The sequence below is a fragment of the Rosa chinensis genome, chromosome 6 (genome assembly GCF_002994745.2).
Source record: "Rosa chinensis cultivar Old Blush chromosome 6, RchiOBHm-V2, whole genome shotgun sequence".
Taxonomy (NCBI): Eukaryota; Viridiplantae; Streptophyta; class Magnoliopsida; order Rosales; family Rosaceae; genus Rosa; species Rosa chinensis.
The window spans coordinates 4519738-4536571 of record NC_037093.1 but is presented as its reverse complement, the minus strand read 5'-3'; the positions used below and the strand labels follow the sequence as shown (position 1 = coordinate 4536571).

The 16834-nt window shown below is 39.9% G+C and overlaps 4 protein-coding genes and 1 non-coding gene across 5 annotated transcripts; 1 reads left to right on the top strand and 4 right to left on the bottom strand.

Annotated features, from left to right (window-relative positions):
- Positions 1-1586: 1586 nt before the first annotated feature.
- On the bottom strand, positions 1587-3679 carry LOC112172748 (serine/threonine-protein kinase ZRK1-like). The gene is made up of 3 exons (XM_024310218.2): positions 3544-3679; positions 2838-2969; positions 1587-2355 (listed from the first exon to the last, which is right to left on the bottom strand). The coding sequence occupies exons 2-3, from the start codon at positions 2852-2854 to the stop codon at positions 1872-1874; spliced, it is 501 nt and encodes a 166-aa protein (XP_024165986.1). The 5' UTR covers positions 2855-2969; positions 3544-3679; the 3' UTR covers positions 1587-1871.
- On the bottom strand, positions 3448-5347 carry LOC112172747 (serine/threonine-protein kinase ZRK1). Its single transcript, XM_040509762.1, has 3 exons — positions 5056-5347; positions 4808-4886; positions 3448-4710 (listed from the first exon to the last, which is right to left on the bottom strand). The coding sequence occupies exons 2-3, from the start codon at positions 4810-4812 to the stop codon at positions 3708-3710; spliced, it is 1008 nt and encodes a 335-aa protein (XP_040365696.1). The 5' UTR covers positions 4813-4886; positions 5056-5347; the 3' UTR covers positions 3448-3707.
- A 136-nt stretch (positions 5348-5483) lies between these two features.
- LOC112172749 (thymocyte nuclear protein 1) lies at positions 5484-6244 on the bottom strand. The gene has a single exon (XM_024310219.2). The coding sequence runs from the start codon at positions 6209-6211 to the stop codon at positions 5735-5737; it is 477 nt and encodes a 158-aa protein (XP_024165987.1). The 5' UTR covers positions 6212-6244; the 3' UTR covers positions 5484-5734.
- A 627-nt stretch (positions 6245-6871) lies between these two features.
- Positions 6872-7456, top strand: LOC112170616. Its single transcript, XM_024307960.1, has 2 exons — positions 6872-7223; positions 7305-7456. The coding sequence occupies exons 1-2, from the start codon at positions 6872-6874 to the stop codon at positions 7454-7456; spliced, it is 504 nt and encodes a 167-aa protein (XP_024163728.1).
- An 8574-nt stretch (positions 7457-16030) lies between these two features.
- On the bottom strand, positions 16031-16137 carry LOC112174971. Its single transcript, XR_002926276.1, has one exon. It is a non-coding gene; the product is annotated as a small nucleolar RNA R71 (small nucleolar RNA).
- Positions 16138-16834: the final 697 nt, after the last annotated feature.

The following is a 16834-nucleotide window of genomic DNA, read 5'->3' as shown; positions in this document are numbered from 1 at the left end:
TAATTACAAGATGGAAGAAGATGAGAGCTTTCTGACATGCATGAAATATTTAGATATAGAGATCTTTCAAAAACAGGTCTAAATCAAACAAGCCAGTAAATAGTAGATATAGACAACTGACAAAAACATGCAGTTAACCAGAAATCAGGTCTAAATTAAACTCTTTTTTGGTCATAGGTCTAAATTAAACTCTAAGAACGTTATGAACTGAATAAAACCATAACTTAGAAGACATTGGATGGCATTTTTCCACAGTCAATCTTCTCACAATTTTGATTCAGATCCAAGAAAAAATACTAGTTACTGGATTTCTCCACAGCAGTGCAGAGTTCTTGTGCAAGCGTGCAGCAGATTACTTGGTCAGTTTTATTTTTCTTTTGACGATGAGGAAAGTTAGACTCTTTGCAAGGTTAACAATGGGATTATACGTGCCCTGCTCTAGTTGGTAAGACGATGAACTCATAAGTGGCAATGTTTTTTTTTATTTTGGCCTATGACAAGATTGAGAACTTGCATGGCAGCTGCAAGTCCTTCAGTAGCAAGAAAATTAGTAGTTTTCTCATTACCAAGAAAATGCAAGGCAGCTGCTGGTCAGAGCTTTTGACCTATGTGACAGAAGTAAGCATGAGGACAAAGCAGTGAAGGATTAATCGATCTGAATACCTTTCAGGGCTTCAAATCTCAAAGAAAAAGTTTAATCAAATGTGCTCTAGTATATGGCAGGGTAAAATTGTTTGGCTACTAATTCCTCTAATTTCAGTCACAAATCATCAATAATGGTGTCAAGAAACTCAGGTTGTGATGAAGTTGGTTGGGACTTGGGAGGTACTTATCAACGGTAATCTTAAAAACTACATGAGTTCTATAGAAAGTCTGTTATGGAAATTATTTCATGTGTTTCCAAAAAGAGTTGCAGAAGATAGAATACAAAACTTTAGACAATATGTGAATTTGTTTTTTTCAACTGGAAGTAGTCATCTATCCCAATCAGAAATAGTTTTATAGTTTCAAACTTTCAATCACCTTAGCACCTCTTGGATTTTTGGATCCACGGCTGTCTGAAACGGACTACCACAAGTTTTTGATTTCCCACATATTAGGAATGAAAGCTGAATCATATAGTGCAGATGAGCGACCAAGTTTCAAATAACAAACAAGTGCAGCTGTCAAATTCTAGTTTGATAACAAATGTAACAAACGAGTGCACTTGAATGTTGAATCACAAAGTACAAAGAAGATGAGAGACAGAGCTAATTCTGAACTTCAAATCAATGTTGTTGCTAGCCACTCGAGATAAAATTGTTGTTGCTAGCCACTCGAGATAAAATTCTCAATTCGTACGAGTTCTTTGGCCACATCGATCATATCTGGCCTTTCTTCACTTTTATCTTCATTGCATAACAATGCCAGTGCTAGGAAATCATGCAATTGCTGGTGTATTGGTTCAGCTCCCCCTACCTCCATAGATATTTTAGGATCCATAATGGTTTGAACTTGGCCACCAGAAGCATGTGATTTCACATATGGAATTATGTGCTCATGATATTCTCCTGCCTGATTTCTTAACATGGCTTGCTGTCCTGTTATAAATACAAATAATACAATACCAAAAGTATACACATCAGTTTTTTCTGAAATGCGATGATTAGCCGAGTAGGTAGGGTCAAGATACCCAAGTGTATATATCAAATTATCAGTATAAACATGTGATTGCATAGGTGGAATGGTTATGGAAGTTGCGAAGTTGCAGATTTTAGGAACATAGTCATTGTCTAAAAAAAAGCAGTTGGGTTTTAAATCCCTGAGAATAATGGGCCTGGGAAATGCAGTATGTAAATATGTAATTGCATTTGCAAGCTGCTTTGCAATACTCAATCTAGTTTTCCATGGTAGGGACTCATTATTCGATTCCCATAACCTCCTTCAAAGTTGAGAACTCCCTTCGCTGCATATTCATAGACCAGAGCTGGTATAGGGAACTCTAAGCTACATCCCAAGAGTTTCAAAACATTTTTGTGGGTGCTCATCTGTATTGAAATGACAATGTCTCGAATTGCCATAGACCTAGTTTGCTCCGGAGCAAGCCAGTGCACAGTGAAGTACTTTTTAATGATAACTGACCGGTTGTCAAGAAAACCCTGGAACATTTTGTATGATGAATCTTGTTGCATCACGCCAGAAGGATCAACATTGTTGGTTGCCCTCATGAGTTCATCAGCAGAGTAATTTCGAATGGGATTAGATTTTCCATTGCAAGAAGCAATGAGATCCTCTAATAATATGCTTCCATTATCCAAGAATGACGACCTATGAGTATCTATTTCCTCCTTTCTCAAACATGATAGCAATGAGACCCTGATATAATTGTATAGGTCAAAAGTAAACACAAACCCAGAAATGAAAATGAAATGATGCAATAAAAATGATCATTCTCACTTCTTCACACATGACATAAATAGCTATCCGATATTAATTCCCTGAATATCGCATTTTCTTTTCAGTTAATCATAGTAAATTCAAATAGATACAGACATGCAGTAAAGCTTTCGTATCATTAAAAACTCTCAAAAAGTAGAAATGGTAAAAACAGAGTTTTCTTTCTATCCTTTTCCTGAGTCCGGCTTGCATTAGAAGATTTCTTTCCTCAACTACAAATCTTGAACCTTTTGAAAATTTTGATTTAGCCTTGGTCAAAATCCTTGAGGTTAACTAAAATTTTTCATTACATATATTGTTGAAATTAAAGCAATAATACAGTAACTTGCTTGCCTGATTTTAAACCCTATTAGAAATTAAAGTAACAGGAATATCTCAATTGATCCGACTCTATAACTTACAAGAATTTGGATGACATTGTTTCAGTATTCTTTTCTGCGCAGCACCCTGCAGACCCCTCGGAAATGAATTTAAATTGCTCCAATTAAACTGTAAAGTGTTGATTCTTCGGCCTTTTCCACCACCGATTGCATCTGCCAGCAGAAGTTTGCTTCCTCAGTTTCCTGTTATATTTCAATGATTTGCATTTGATACAAGAAGGAGCAGATTTGTGAATTTATTCATGTGCTTTGAAAGGTCCGAGATCATATGAACTCGAAACGACGTCAGCTGTTTTGACTTTTTAAGTCTCACAAACAATGAGCACAATATAAACGAACTTGCCTCGAAATCGACCTCCTAATTAGTGAAGTAAAAAAACAGAACGATGCAAAGTAGCAAACTCTCTTATAGGTCCCGTAGTCATACACTTTGTGCTGTTTTTTCTTTTATTTTGTAATATTAAATTCAATAAAGAATTATGTGTTATTAGCTCCTCCAAGTCCAAGGCAAATGATGTAGGGAACAAAGTTTCACCTTCAACCCAAAAAATTCTTTTATGATCTAAAATATGGAAAAACCGAAGGCTACTGATTACATGCTGAATTCCCAAACACAATCGAAACGGACATGTGAATACGTGATTCTATTCTACTATTTTTCATAAAACAGAATTGACAATACACAGAGCTTGGTTCATTGAGGCATTATCACAAACACCTACCATACCTTAAAAAAAACCCCTCATAATTAATCAACTGCTTCACCACCACCACCTTAAAACGCACCTCCTTACTCATAAGTTGTAAGACTTTCAGGAGCCAAACGAGCTTCAAATACAAAACCTTTTAGTGCACAACCATTGGACCGATATATGTAATGGATAAAGCTAGCTAGGATGGCAAGATAGATTTCTCAATTCGTACGAGTTCTTTTGCCACACTTTCTAGTTGGGTACATGACAATGCCAGTGATAAGAAATCATGCAACTGCTGTTGTGCTTGCTCATCACCTTCCCCCAACTCCTCAAGGATTTTAGGATCCACAATTGTCTGAATTTGGCCCTCACATGCTAATTGTAACTTCAAATATGGAATGAAGTCCTCATATTCAAAATATCCTCTCTGATTTTCTTTGAAGGGTTTTCGTCCCGTCAAGAAAACAAGTAAAATGACACCAAAGCTATAAACATCAGTTTTTTCTGAAATGTATGCAGACTTGACATACACAGGGTCGAGATACCCTACTGTGCCTTTCACGATATCTTTGACATGTGATTGCTTAGGAGGAATCGTTATGGAGTATGAGAAGTCACATAATTTGGGAACAAAGTCCTCATCCAAGAGAATACAATCAGGCCTTAGATCCCTATGAATGATGGGTCTAGGGAAGGCTGCATGGAGATAAGTAATAGCACTAGAAACCTGCTTTGCGATTCGTATTCTAGTTTTCCATGGCAGAGCTTCATCATCCCCCAAACCTCCTTTCTTGTTAAGAACTCCTAGTGTTGCATATTCATGCACCAAAACTGGTAATGGGAACTCTAAGCAGCAGCCCAACAATTTCAAAACATTCTTATGAGTGCTCATCTGCACTGAAATTACGATGTTACGAATAGCTTCGTCCCTAGCTTCATCTGCTGCCTCCATGGTCTTAATGATAACCAATCGGTTGTCCAGAGAACCCCTAAATGCATGTGGACGACACTCTTGTATAAGGCAAGACGGATGGAAGTTATTGGTTGCCCTGATGAGTTCATCAGCAGAGAAATGGCGTATTGGATTGGATTTGCCATCACAAGAAGCAATGAGATCCTCTAATAATTTGCTTCCATTATCCAAGAATGAGCTATTAGCATATTTTCCCTCCTTTTTCAAACATGGAAGCAAAGAGTACCTGACAAATATATAAGTAAAACTTAAACACCTACAAGGAAAATAGAATGTTCCCAGTTCTTATTTCTCAAAGGTATATGAAAGTATAACTTGAATACCTCATTTTCCTTTTAATTTTTGCTTTTTCATGAAATCAGAAGAGATCTAAATATTGTAAACTACCATAATCATTGCAAACTGCAAAATTAACAACTAGGTGAACAAACATTCAGAGTTTTCATTTTCCAGCTAGGAGCCAATAATGGACAATATATGTCCGCAGCATGAAACGAACACAGTCAAACAAACACGAAGTATCTAAATTAAACTCAAAGCATGTAAGGTAATGAATCAAGCCGTAACTTACAAGACATTGGATGGCATCTTCCTGCAATCTTCTCAGAATTTGATTCAGATTTGTGAATTTCTCTACAGCATGGTTCTTTGCAAACAGCAAGTCACTTCGCCAGCTTCATGTTCTTTTGAGGATGAGCAAAGTTTTGTAACTCATTGAATGAGATCGCACCTGCCCTAAGAATCAAATTCAGATTTCTCGGCCGTATCCAAGCTAGATTGCATGTGTGGAAGCAGAAGCGCAGAAGTTGACTTGACCGGGTAATATGGATAAGAGAAGGAAGCAAAATTTTGAGATTTATTTGTCTGCGTTGAAAGGTCAACAATGACTGTGATCACATGATGCACCCACATATTAGACAACCGTTTCACTTGAAAATGTCATGAATGAGCAAATTATAAACAATCTTGCTTCAACTCCACCTTGGGCAAAACCAAGAGAAAGCAAAAATCGATTTCCATATTAGAAAATTCAATCTCCCACATTCGCATACATTTTGTGCAGGTTAAACCTACTGATTACATGCCTAAATTCCCTTTAACCGATCAAACAAAATCAAAATGGACATCTGAACCAATTCTACTATTTCCCATAAAACACAATCCAAAATACAAAGTAGCTTGGTTCATCGAGGCATTATCACAAACACCTACCACACAAAAAAAAACAAAACAAAACAAAACCCTCCTAATCAATCATCGTCTCCTTCATCACCAGATTCATCATCTTCCACAACAACACCATCACCTTCAAACCCACCTCCCAAATCACAAACTTTCAACCACACATCCTCCGAAACCGGCACAACCGACAGCCTCGGCTGCCGAAACAGAGCAAAACCCTTGAGACCCTCCTCCCCCTTCATCTCCTTCAAGTCAACCGGCCTCCTCATCTCCCCAACTGCCTTCACATCAACCGCACCATCTCCACCTTCACCTTCCGAATACCATTCACGCACGACCGTCACGACGCCGACTATGCGGCGGGCCTTGGCGCCGGAGTGGTAGAAGAAGCAGAGGTCGTCCAGGTTCATGGACTTGAGGTACTTCTGGGCCTGCTTGTTCTTGACTCCATCCCACTTGGTGATGCCCTCATTGGCTGCTTGGTCCTCCCACGACCACTCTCCTGGCTCTGTTTTCAGAAGCCAATACTGCTTCTCTTTGCCCATGTCTGGTTTTTTCTTTCTTCTTTCTTTTTTCTTTTTCTGTGTTCTTATGATCTTCTCTTGGAATATTGGGTTTTGTAGTGTGGGCCTGATGGGCTTTTTAGTTTTTTAGCGGGAATTGATATGGATTTTGGCGCCAATGGATGGTGCAAAGTAGAGAGTTGTCAACTAAAAACAGACTAAACTTATATCCAACACTAATGATGGCAACGGTACAAGAAAAAACAAGGGTAAGGAAAAAATGAAAAATTCAATTTCCTAATTGCTGGGTGAACTATCGGGCAATGCCCAAAAAAAATTATATTTAATTTAGGCTTAATTAATGATGACCCTAGTGTCAAATTTCAGACAGTATGGTTTATATTTGTCAAATTAACTGATTTTCTTTTCATCCCTCTGTCCACATTATATTGGTATTTTTGTTCGTCTCTCTATTAAGAGTGAAGATTCTAATTGATTCGATGTAATCTTGCATTGACTGTCACTTGGGATTGTTTTCTAGAATGCCTCCTACAAGTTAGGATTGCTATTGTAACTCTTGTATATATTGGCAGAGCCACTAATCAATTGTAGTAACGAGAAAATTCAAACCATTCTCTGTTTCTTTATGGTATCAAAGCCATTGCACTCTTGAGACCTTGAAAACCTCCTCAAACCATTCCCATGGCTGGCGACGAAGAACATAAATCCCAACACCAACTCGTGCAGGGTTCAGCAACTTCCAGGGCTACAGCACCATGGGAGAACTCTACTCACCCACTCTTTATCCACCACTCAGACCAACCGGGGGTCATGTTGGTTTCTGAGCCTTTGGCGGAGGACAATTACTCAATATGGGCACCTACGATTATGATGGCACTCGAAATCAAGAACAAAGCTGGATTTGTAAATGGAACTCTTAAAAGGTCACAAATCAACAAAGAAGAAGCTCTTCAATGGGACAGATGCAATACTCTCGTAAAGAATTTGCTCATCTCGTCTATGACAAAGACCATGTCCAAATCTGTGATTCACCGTAAGGAGGCTAGAACTATATGGCTGGAATTAAAGGATTGTTTCAATCAAACAAATTCTGTTGCCCTGTTCTGAATTGAAGGCAACATACACAACTGTGAGCAGGGAGGCCGTTCAGTCACGACCTACTACACGGACTTGAAAGGGATGTGGGATGAGAAAGACGTTCTATATTCCTTTCCTTCATGCACCTGTGATGCAGCGGCAGAGATTAACAAATTCATGGAGGCATAGAAGACAATGAAGTTTCTTATGGGTTTGAATGAAAGCTTTGAACAAACCCGTGGAAACATAATAGGTATGGATCCTCTACCAAGCTTGAGTAAGGCATATGCTATTGTGCATCGGCATGAGAAGCAATCATAGGTTGCGGCAGACAAAGCCACTGCAGTTCTAGAATCTGCAGTTTTCTCCGTTAAAGGTTTGGGCCGAGAATCCAATGTTGTAGACAGGGAAGCCGCTGACTCCTCCATCAACTCTGTCAAGAAAGGGAATCGTGACCAACGTTCTGAAGGAGCAAATGACTTTCGTCGATCCGATGGAGGAGGTAGGTATTGTGAGAAATGTGATATGACTAACCACAGTACCAAATATTGCAGAGCTCACATCACATGTTCCTATTGCAACTTGAAAGGACATTCACAAGCGTATTGCTGTAAACGGAAGAATGATATTGCAACTGGTAGGTTGCAACAGTCCAAGGCAAACCTTGTTGGAGCACAGGACGCCTTAGAGGGACACAATGAAGACTTTCCTCTCACAAAACAAGAATGTCAACGCTTCCTCAACAAGCTCATGGCCCAATCACAGTCATCTTCTGCGAACTTTGTCAGTAATATACAAAATTATGAAGAGTTATCGGGTAAAGTCCATCAACTTTCACAAAATATCACTAAGCCTTTTTGGATCTTAGATAGTGGTGCCACTGATCATATTGTGTGTAGCTTTAAACTCCTCTCCTCCTACAAAACGGTTCCTAATCGTTTTGTGAAGTTACCTGATGGAACTTCAGTTTGTGTCACACACATAGGCACTGTCACTTTTTCATCCCAATTTGTCCTTCACAATGCGCTATGTGTCCCGCAATTTTATCTCAATCACATATCGATTAGCAAACTGGGATTTGATTCGTTTTATATCACCATCTTTCTAAGACAACTTTGCTTTATATATGACCTGCGATCGGGGAAGATGATTGGGATAGGAACTAAACATGAGGGACTCTACCGCCTTGATCTTCCAGGGAAAGCAACGTGCACTACCATCCATCTTGAATCCAATAGCTTGTGGCATCAGCGTCTTGGTCACCCGTCTGCTAAAGCGTCTTCTTTAATTCCCTTTCTTTCGAATAAGTCTTATGACACCAACTTATGATCTGTTTGCCCTCTCGCCAAGTTAACTCGCAAACCTTTTCCGTTAAGTGTTAATCGAAGTCTTTCGAGTTTTGATTTGATTCATGTTGACATTTGGGGTGGGTATAACATCCCCACTTATTCTGGTGCTAAGTATTTTTTTTACTATAGTTGATGATTATTCACGTAGTACTTGGGTCTATTTGATGCACCGTAAATCTGAAGCTCGATCTTTACTCATCAATTTCATTCTCTTTGTCGAAACACAGTTTTCTAAGCATGTTAAGATGGTTAGGAGTGATAATGATGCTGAGTTTAATATTCATGTTTTCTATTCTTCACGGGGCATTGTTCATCAGACGAGTTGCATCAACACACCACAACAAAATGGTGTGGCTGAGCGCAAACAACGTCATTTACTCAACGTTGCTAGAGCACTTCTTTTCCAATCACATTTGACAAAGTCTTTTTGGGGGATGCTATCTTAACCTCCACTTACCTCATTAATCGAACCCCGACTCCTAACCTTCAAGGACAAAGCCCATTCGAAAAACTCTTTGGTCATAACCTAGCTATTCTCATCTTCGGGTTTTTGGTTGTCAATGCTTCATATCCACGCACCCATCACATTCGTCTAAATTTGATCCAAGGTTAGTTGAGTGTATCTTTCTCAGATATCCAAATGGGAAGAAAGGATATAAGGTATATGCAAGGTTCGAAAAATCGCTAGGCGCTAGTCGGGCGGTGGACTAGGGAGGAGCGCCTAGGCGGGGGAGTCTAGGCGGCGCCTAGGCGGTTTTGTATTTTTTTAATTTTTAATTTTTATTTTTATAACTTTTATTTATATAATTAAAAATATATAAACTTATAAAGACTTGCAGAGTAATAAACTAAATATTTATCTTCCTCAAATAAAAAATAAACTAAATGGAAATTTGGTGGAGCGATGTGAGCCATAGATCCCCTCACTGCTTGATCTGGGCCGTCCATTGTTAAATGGACCAATTTATTTATAGCTGTTGACCAGATCAAAGTTGTTGATCAGATCAAAGAGAGATGGAGAGAATAAGCTCGAGAGAGAGAGAGAGAGCCCGAGAGCTCGGTGCTCTCAGACCCGAAGCAAGACCCGACCGGCCCCACTCATTCCGGCCACGGCACAGCGGCGAACCACCGACATCGTCTTCGTCTCGCTGGCGCCAGAAACCTCCTATCCTTGGATCGTACATGCACTGAACGGAGAAGGAGACTCGACGACTGAAAGCTCCGAGACTTCTCCGATGATCTCTGCAATTTCCGGCGATTCCGGCCATCGTTTAGGCCTCCTGTGGTCTAGGCGAGGTATTGTGAAGCCTTCCAGGCTGTAGCCCGACGAATCATCAGTTCATCACCATTCTAGTTTTGGCAGTGAGCTTGAGGAAACTAAGCTTGGGTTGATTCAAGGGATTTCCGACTTCCGAAGGTATAATTCGAATTCTTGAGTGGTAGTTTGGTTCTTGTTGTGTGGATCGAAATCTGTGGCTAGTATTGGAACTTTGTAATCAATGGTTGTGTATGCAATGACCTGTGGATTTGTCTGGGATGTGTGGATGTGTGTTTAGCTTGTTAAGTTGCAACTCCAGAACGCCCAGAACGCCCAGAGCGCCCAGGCGGACGCCCAAATTCTATCCGCCTAAGGCTTCCGATTTGCCGTTACTCGCCTCAGTCTGCTGCCGCCCAGCGCCTAGGCGGCCTGGGCGGCCGAGTTTTAGAACACTGGGTATATGTCTCTCCACAAAACATATCCTCTTTTCTCGAGATGTTGTTTTCGTTGAAAATATCTTTCCTTACCAACACATTGTTGACAAGCATAAAAACACTCCTGATTCTCTTCCTTATCCTATCCCTTCAAAATCTCTCCTCCTTGATTTCGACTCTTATCCTACAATATCTCCTCACGCCTCCACTCCTATAATCCCTCCTCACGATTCCACTCCTCTATTTTCTCCACAGCTCACGTCGCCCCCTAATTCTCCTCCGTCAATCCCACACAACATCACAAACTCCTTACCTCTATCGTCTCCTACTTTTTCTCCTACCTCTTCCGCTGATAATTCTCACAATCTCCTTCCTTCTCCTAAATGTTCTCCTCCATCTCCTCTTGCCACAGAATCTCCACCTTCACCCACAATCTCGGCCTCACCTCCGCCCACCTCTACGATACCAGTTCGACACTCCACTCGCGCCACCAATGTCCCTACGGTCCTGCACGACTTTCATGTTGAGGCGGCCCTCCCATCACGCACCTTCCCTTCATCTTCTCCGGGGGAGGTCACCCACCCTATTATGGCTCATAGTCTCTCCCATGTGTTGTCTTATTCTCATCTTTCTACACCCCATCGGGTTTTTTCTGCTAACATTAGCTTGCACTGAGAACCATCCACTTTCTCACAAGCAGTACAAGACCCTAAATGGAGAGAGGCGATGCGCTTGGAACTAGAGACATTACAAGCCAACAAAACGTGGAGTTTGGTGTCTCCCCCGCCCCACAAGCAACCCATTAGATGTAAATGGGTCTACCAAGTCAAGTACAATCCGGATGGAACCATCGAACGGTATAAGGCACGCTTAGTGGCCAAGGGTTATAGCCAAGTTGAGGGACTTGATTATCACGAGACATTTGCTCATGTTGCCAAGCTTACCACAGTGTGTGTTTTGTTAAGTTTGGCTGCTCTCCAAAATTGGCATCTCCATCAATTGGACGTCAATAATGCTTTTCTGCATGGTGATCTTCATGAAGATGTTTATATGCAATTGCCACCCGGATTCGAACGAAAGGGGGACAAACCTATTATATGCAAGCTACACAAGTCGTTATATGGGCTAAAACTGACAGGACCCGACCCAAGAATCACCCCGAAACCTGGATACGAGCCTGCGGGGCCCACGTTAGGTGAAATCCAACCGAAAAATCGGTAGAACCTCCCCTAATATGGGCTACCTAAATAGTTCACAAACCTGGATATGATTAATATTTACCTCCTAATCAAAAACACAAAACCATATTTACATTCCAAGCATATATGTTACCTTCGGAAAGTTCAAATCCCATCACAACCTCCGTAATAAACATTAATTCAAACAAAAACATCCACCAAATTAAAAAGGGTTATCAGAGCAACACTAATAACTAAGCCGATATCATACAAGGTAGGTTAAGTAATAACCTACGGACAAAAACGGAAGCGCTGATTCCAAAGTCTCTAGAGCCTGGACGTGATCTCGGCAAATCTGAAATCTGGGCATTTGAAAATGAAGGGCCCCGGGGAAAACATATAAAATCCATTAGCATGAGTGGACAAAATCGAAACAAAATTTGAAACTATTAATGGAATGCTTCCCCATTTCTCTTTTTAACAAAACCATCATGCAGCGAGACTCCATAAAATTCCAACTCAATCCTTTTTCCAAGAAAACTCATTTGATGACTAGGAAGGACTGCTTCCTAGGCAACTCATACCATCTGGGAGGGACTGCCACCCAGATGACGCATCGGAAGGAACTGCCAACCAGAATAGGAGGCGGTGGTTAGATGGGACTGCCAACTAGCCACAAGTAGTAGACGGGACTGCCGACTAACTACCTCATGTCATCTGGAAGGGACTGTCAACCAGATGACGCATCGGATGGGACTGCCAACCGAGCTGTAGTCTGGACGGGACTGCCGACCAGACTATTACCTAGAAGGGACTGCTAACTAGGTAAGATACGCATGCGCCAAAACTAGCCTCCTTGTCAACTGCTTTCTTTTTAAATCCTTTACTTTCCACAAATCACATTTTCTCAAAATAATAAATCAACTGAAAACTTATTTCCATGCTGCATGCATTATTTTAACAAAATAAAAGTCCACTCACAAGTGAGTCCCGCAGCTAAACCTGCTGCCTGCCCGTGTCACCCTCGCTCGAGGGCTCAATACGTCCTGTAACAATTGGCAGGATATAATTAACCATAATGAGGAAACAATCTAAGAAACAAAGCTTAATCCTTCGGAAATTAATCTCATTACACAAAATTCTTCTAACGACCAAATTCTCCAATTTAGGATTAAATTCTCGAATTTCTTAAAATTTCAACGCCCTCAAAACTCTTTAACAACTCAACCGATTTTTATTTCGTTTCCTCAACCATAATTAACCACAAAAATTATAATACAATTCCCTTTCCGAAATTCCAATTCCTTCTTAATTTTCCCTTTTCAATCCACAATTTCATCTCCAAAAATCTCAATTTCTTTCTAAATTTTTCTTTTTCAAATCACAATCTCCTCTCCAATTTCCCAACAAAATAATTCAACAATAGCCTTTTACCAAGAGATTTAACCCAAAACATTTATAAACCATAATCATCAAACAACCATATTCAACATCAAATTCCAAAGAAATCTCAATACCCAACAATCTCAAGTTTAACACAAAACTCAAAGATTAAATCCAATTCCAATCAACCTATTTAATCCAAAATCATCTTCATAACACACCCAACCATCTCTATACCTGCAATAGCAACCAAAAACAAGCAGAAATATCCAGAAAAATCAAACAAGAACCCAAGAATTCGAGAGTTACTGTTCACAGTCTCAAACACCTTCAAATCTTCCTCCACCGATCAAAACGAGCTGTGATTATACGCATTTATATGCGTATAATTATATCTAAAATACTAGAATTAAGCTAATCCTCATGTCAATTATTATGTAATTAATTTACTTTTATTTATTTTGTAGAAAATAAGCGGAGTTGCGGAAATCGAAATAAAATGGCACGAAAATGGAGCAAGAAGGAAATGAAATTATTGATGCGGTCAACCATGATCAAAGTCAGAAAAGGAGCAAAATGCAATTATTCGTAGTTGTGGGCATGCACTTGAAATTACAAGGAGAGAGAAAATATATCTATATATATATATATATATATATATAAAGTTTGTTGTTTAATTGATTAAGCCCAAGGAACTGTTGCTTCACGTTTGGCCTCTTTAATTGATATTAAAGTCAGCCACATTTCTCTCACCCCACTTGCAGACCACGTGCCACTCTTTCTCTCACAACCCACAGAAACCATGATCTAATTATGCCCATATATATATATATACAACCCTACTCTCTCTCAGAGACCGCAGCACGCCCCATTCTCACTAACCACAATTCTGCCGCACACTACCAAGACCCAGTCCTCTTCCTCTCTTCAACAGTAACCGCATACCTCCTCTCCATCCTCTCCTCTTCTCCAAAACACCACACCACCATACCCACTTTATATTTTCTTTTAATCTTCACTACTCCATATCAATTCCTCATCAATTTCTCAAGAGATTTCAAGGAGCATCAATATTTGAGATTGGGTAAAAGTGAAAAATCATAAATCAAGGCTTGTCATAATTGCTCCATAGCAATTTGTGACTTGTTCTTGTGACTTCTCACTCCTCTTCACCTTTTTCTCTTTATTTGATGTATTTTGTTGTTGATTTGTGGATGGGTTGTGAGTAGTCTATTTAGGAAGCTAGGGTTTGAGCCCTAGCATGGATTTAATGTAATAAATATGTTTTGATTTAATGGTTTTCGATTTCGTGTTTGGCATATGTTCTAATCTATAATATTTGGCTTAGATGCATGCTTAGGAGCTTGATTAACTCTTGAATGTGTAGATGAGCATATCTAGAAAAATTAGGGGACCTAATCACTTCTCTAATTTATGGCTAGGACACTTGTTTAGAACATGGTTAGTTACAATACCAATTTCGATTGCCGTATTGGCTAGCTTGGGAATCTTTATTCTAGGACTCTTCGCCTTTTGGTGCAACTAGAGACCCTAACAAGGCTCTAGATTGTCCCAATTGAGTTTCTACGACCCTTGATCCGGAGTAGGAATACCCTTTAAGGAATCTATTAACCCATGAGCCTTGAAAAGCCTTGGGTACGGTTCTTGATGCCACTATGAATTGAGTGACCATTGTCGGAATATATTTATGCATTGAATTTGGCTAGGAGGATACCCTAGTGACCTAATTTTCATTTATTGATAAGTTTCTATTATCTTTATCTTTAGTTGCAATATTAATTTTCAATTGTCAATTTTATTTTTCACAATCAAAATCAAATTTCATAAACCACTTTCATTGTCAATACCACTTGGTTGTGGGTTTCCGCATTTATTTGTGGTTCTCTTGACCAATTTTAGGCTTGGTTGTTCCGAGCCGGGCATGTAAATAGTTTGGTGCTATTTTTCTAGGTTCTTTGTTAATTTTTAGTGACTTAGTAATCGGCATAACCAAGGATTGAAGTTAGCTTTTCAATCCCCGTGGTACGATAATTTCGGGTCTAAATATTTCCCACTTCTTTGATGACCGTGCCCTTATTGCGCGTAAGTTGCATTCAAGCACTAAAATCAAATGGTGCCGTTGCCGGGGATTAAAGTGTAATAGCTTTAATCCCTTGGTTTTCGGTTGTTAGGTCACTTGCATTTTTTTTTTTTCTTAGTTTAGTTAATTTTTCTTTGTGTGTTTAGCTTTAAAAAAAAAAAAAATTGTAATTATTTGTTTTACTTTATTTTGATTAATTCCTAGTTGTGTGTTTGTTTGTTGAGACTTGTGGTTATTTCTATCGAAGTGACGGGCCTTGTATTACTTTGTAGTACATGTAAGACATGAGCATCGATAGCGATCGTCACTTGGCTTGACTTGTTTGCTAGCTTTTCATTAAGTTTTCTAATTAGTCGTTAGTTTCTTGAGTTGTTAGTTTTTCACTTATTCTTAGTTTTGCTTATTTTAGTTTCTTATTTAATTGTTGTCTCACCTTCTCTCATTACCCCTCTTATTTATTGTGAAGCGTGAAATTAAATTCAAAGTGCTTATTTTGTGAATTCTTGAGTACTTACCACGTGGTCATACTTTTGCAAGGTGCATGAGTAGTACTTTACTACCTATCAATTTGAGAAGTGGTCGTACTTTGCAAAGACTTTCTAGACAAAGGCCAAGGAATCGTTCACGAACACCTCCAAGGCCAAGAGTACCTCCAAGAGATCACTCACCGAGTCCGATTAGATCACCGGTTAGAGAGATGGCGGAGAGACCTATTCGAGAGTTTTCTAGACCTTCCATGGTCAACACGGCATCATGCTTGGTACTTCCGGTTAGAGAGGTGGACTTCGAGATCAAGCCACAACAATTGAGCATCTTGCCTATTTTCCATGGGACATCATCCGAGAAGGCCATCAACCATATGCAAGACTTTGAGGCGATTGTGAGCACTATGTCAAAGGGTGGACTTCCCGAGGGTGAGTTTAAGATGCGGTTGTTTCCTTTCTCACTTAGAGATGATGCAAAGGGATGGTTTTTGAAGCTACAACCGAGGAGTATACGATCATGGGAGGAGTTGACGGACATTTTCTTGGATGCTTACTACCCACCACACAAGACCACTAGCATGAGACATGAGCTCTTACTCTTCACTCAACGTGATCATGAGACCTTTTGGGAGGCATGGGATAGGTACAAGGATATTTGCAATGCATGTCCCCATCATGGCTTGACTAAGTCTATGATGATTGAAGGTTTCTATGGTGGTTTGTTACCACATGAGAGGAGGAGGGTTGATGTTGCCGCACAAGGCTCACTTCATAGTCATGGTCAAACCGAGGCATGGGATATACTTGAGCACTTGGGTCGACAATCGAGGCAATGGGATGATCATGATTCTAGGAGGGAAAGAGTGAGGAAAGATCCATATTATGATACCAAGAGCACTCATGAGACAAGGGTTGCCCAAGAGTGCTCTAGTGCCGATTATAGGAAGCTTGAGAGAAAGCTTGATTTACTTCTTCAAGCTCAAGAGCGTGGTTCATCTACACATCATGTCAAGGCCGCTTCTATGTCTTCATCTCTATGTCTTCTATGTGATTCACCTATACATGCTACTAGTGAATGTCATCTTGCTCCTAATTATCCGGATTTTGTTCAAGAGCAAGTAAAAGCCGTGAATTCTTATGGTGGGCACCCTAGAAATGATCCTTACTCACCTACATACAATCCGGGTTGGAGGAATCACCCTAATTTTTCTTGGAAAGACCAAGGAGGTTCATCTAGTGGGTTTCAAGGTGGAAAGCAAAGCTTTAGAGGTGGCCAAGGTCAAGATTCATCAAATTTCGCTCATTATGGCAATGCACACCAAGGCAACACTCAATTTTCACAATATGGTCAACATGGACAGCTAGCATACGGGCCAAGT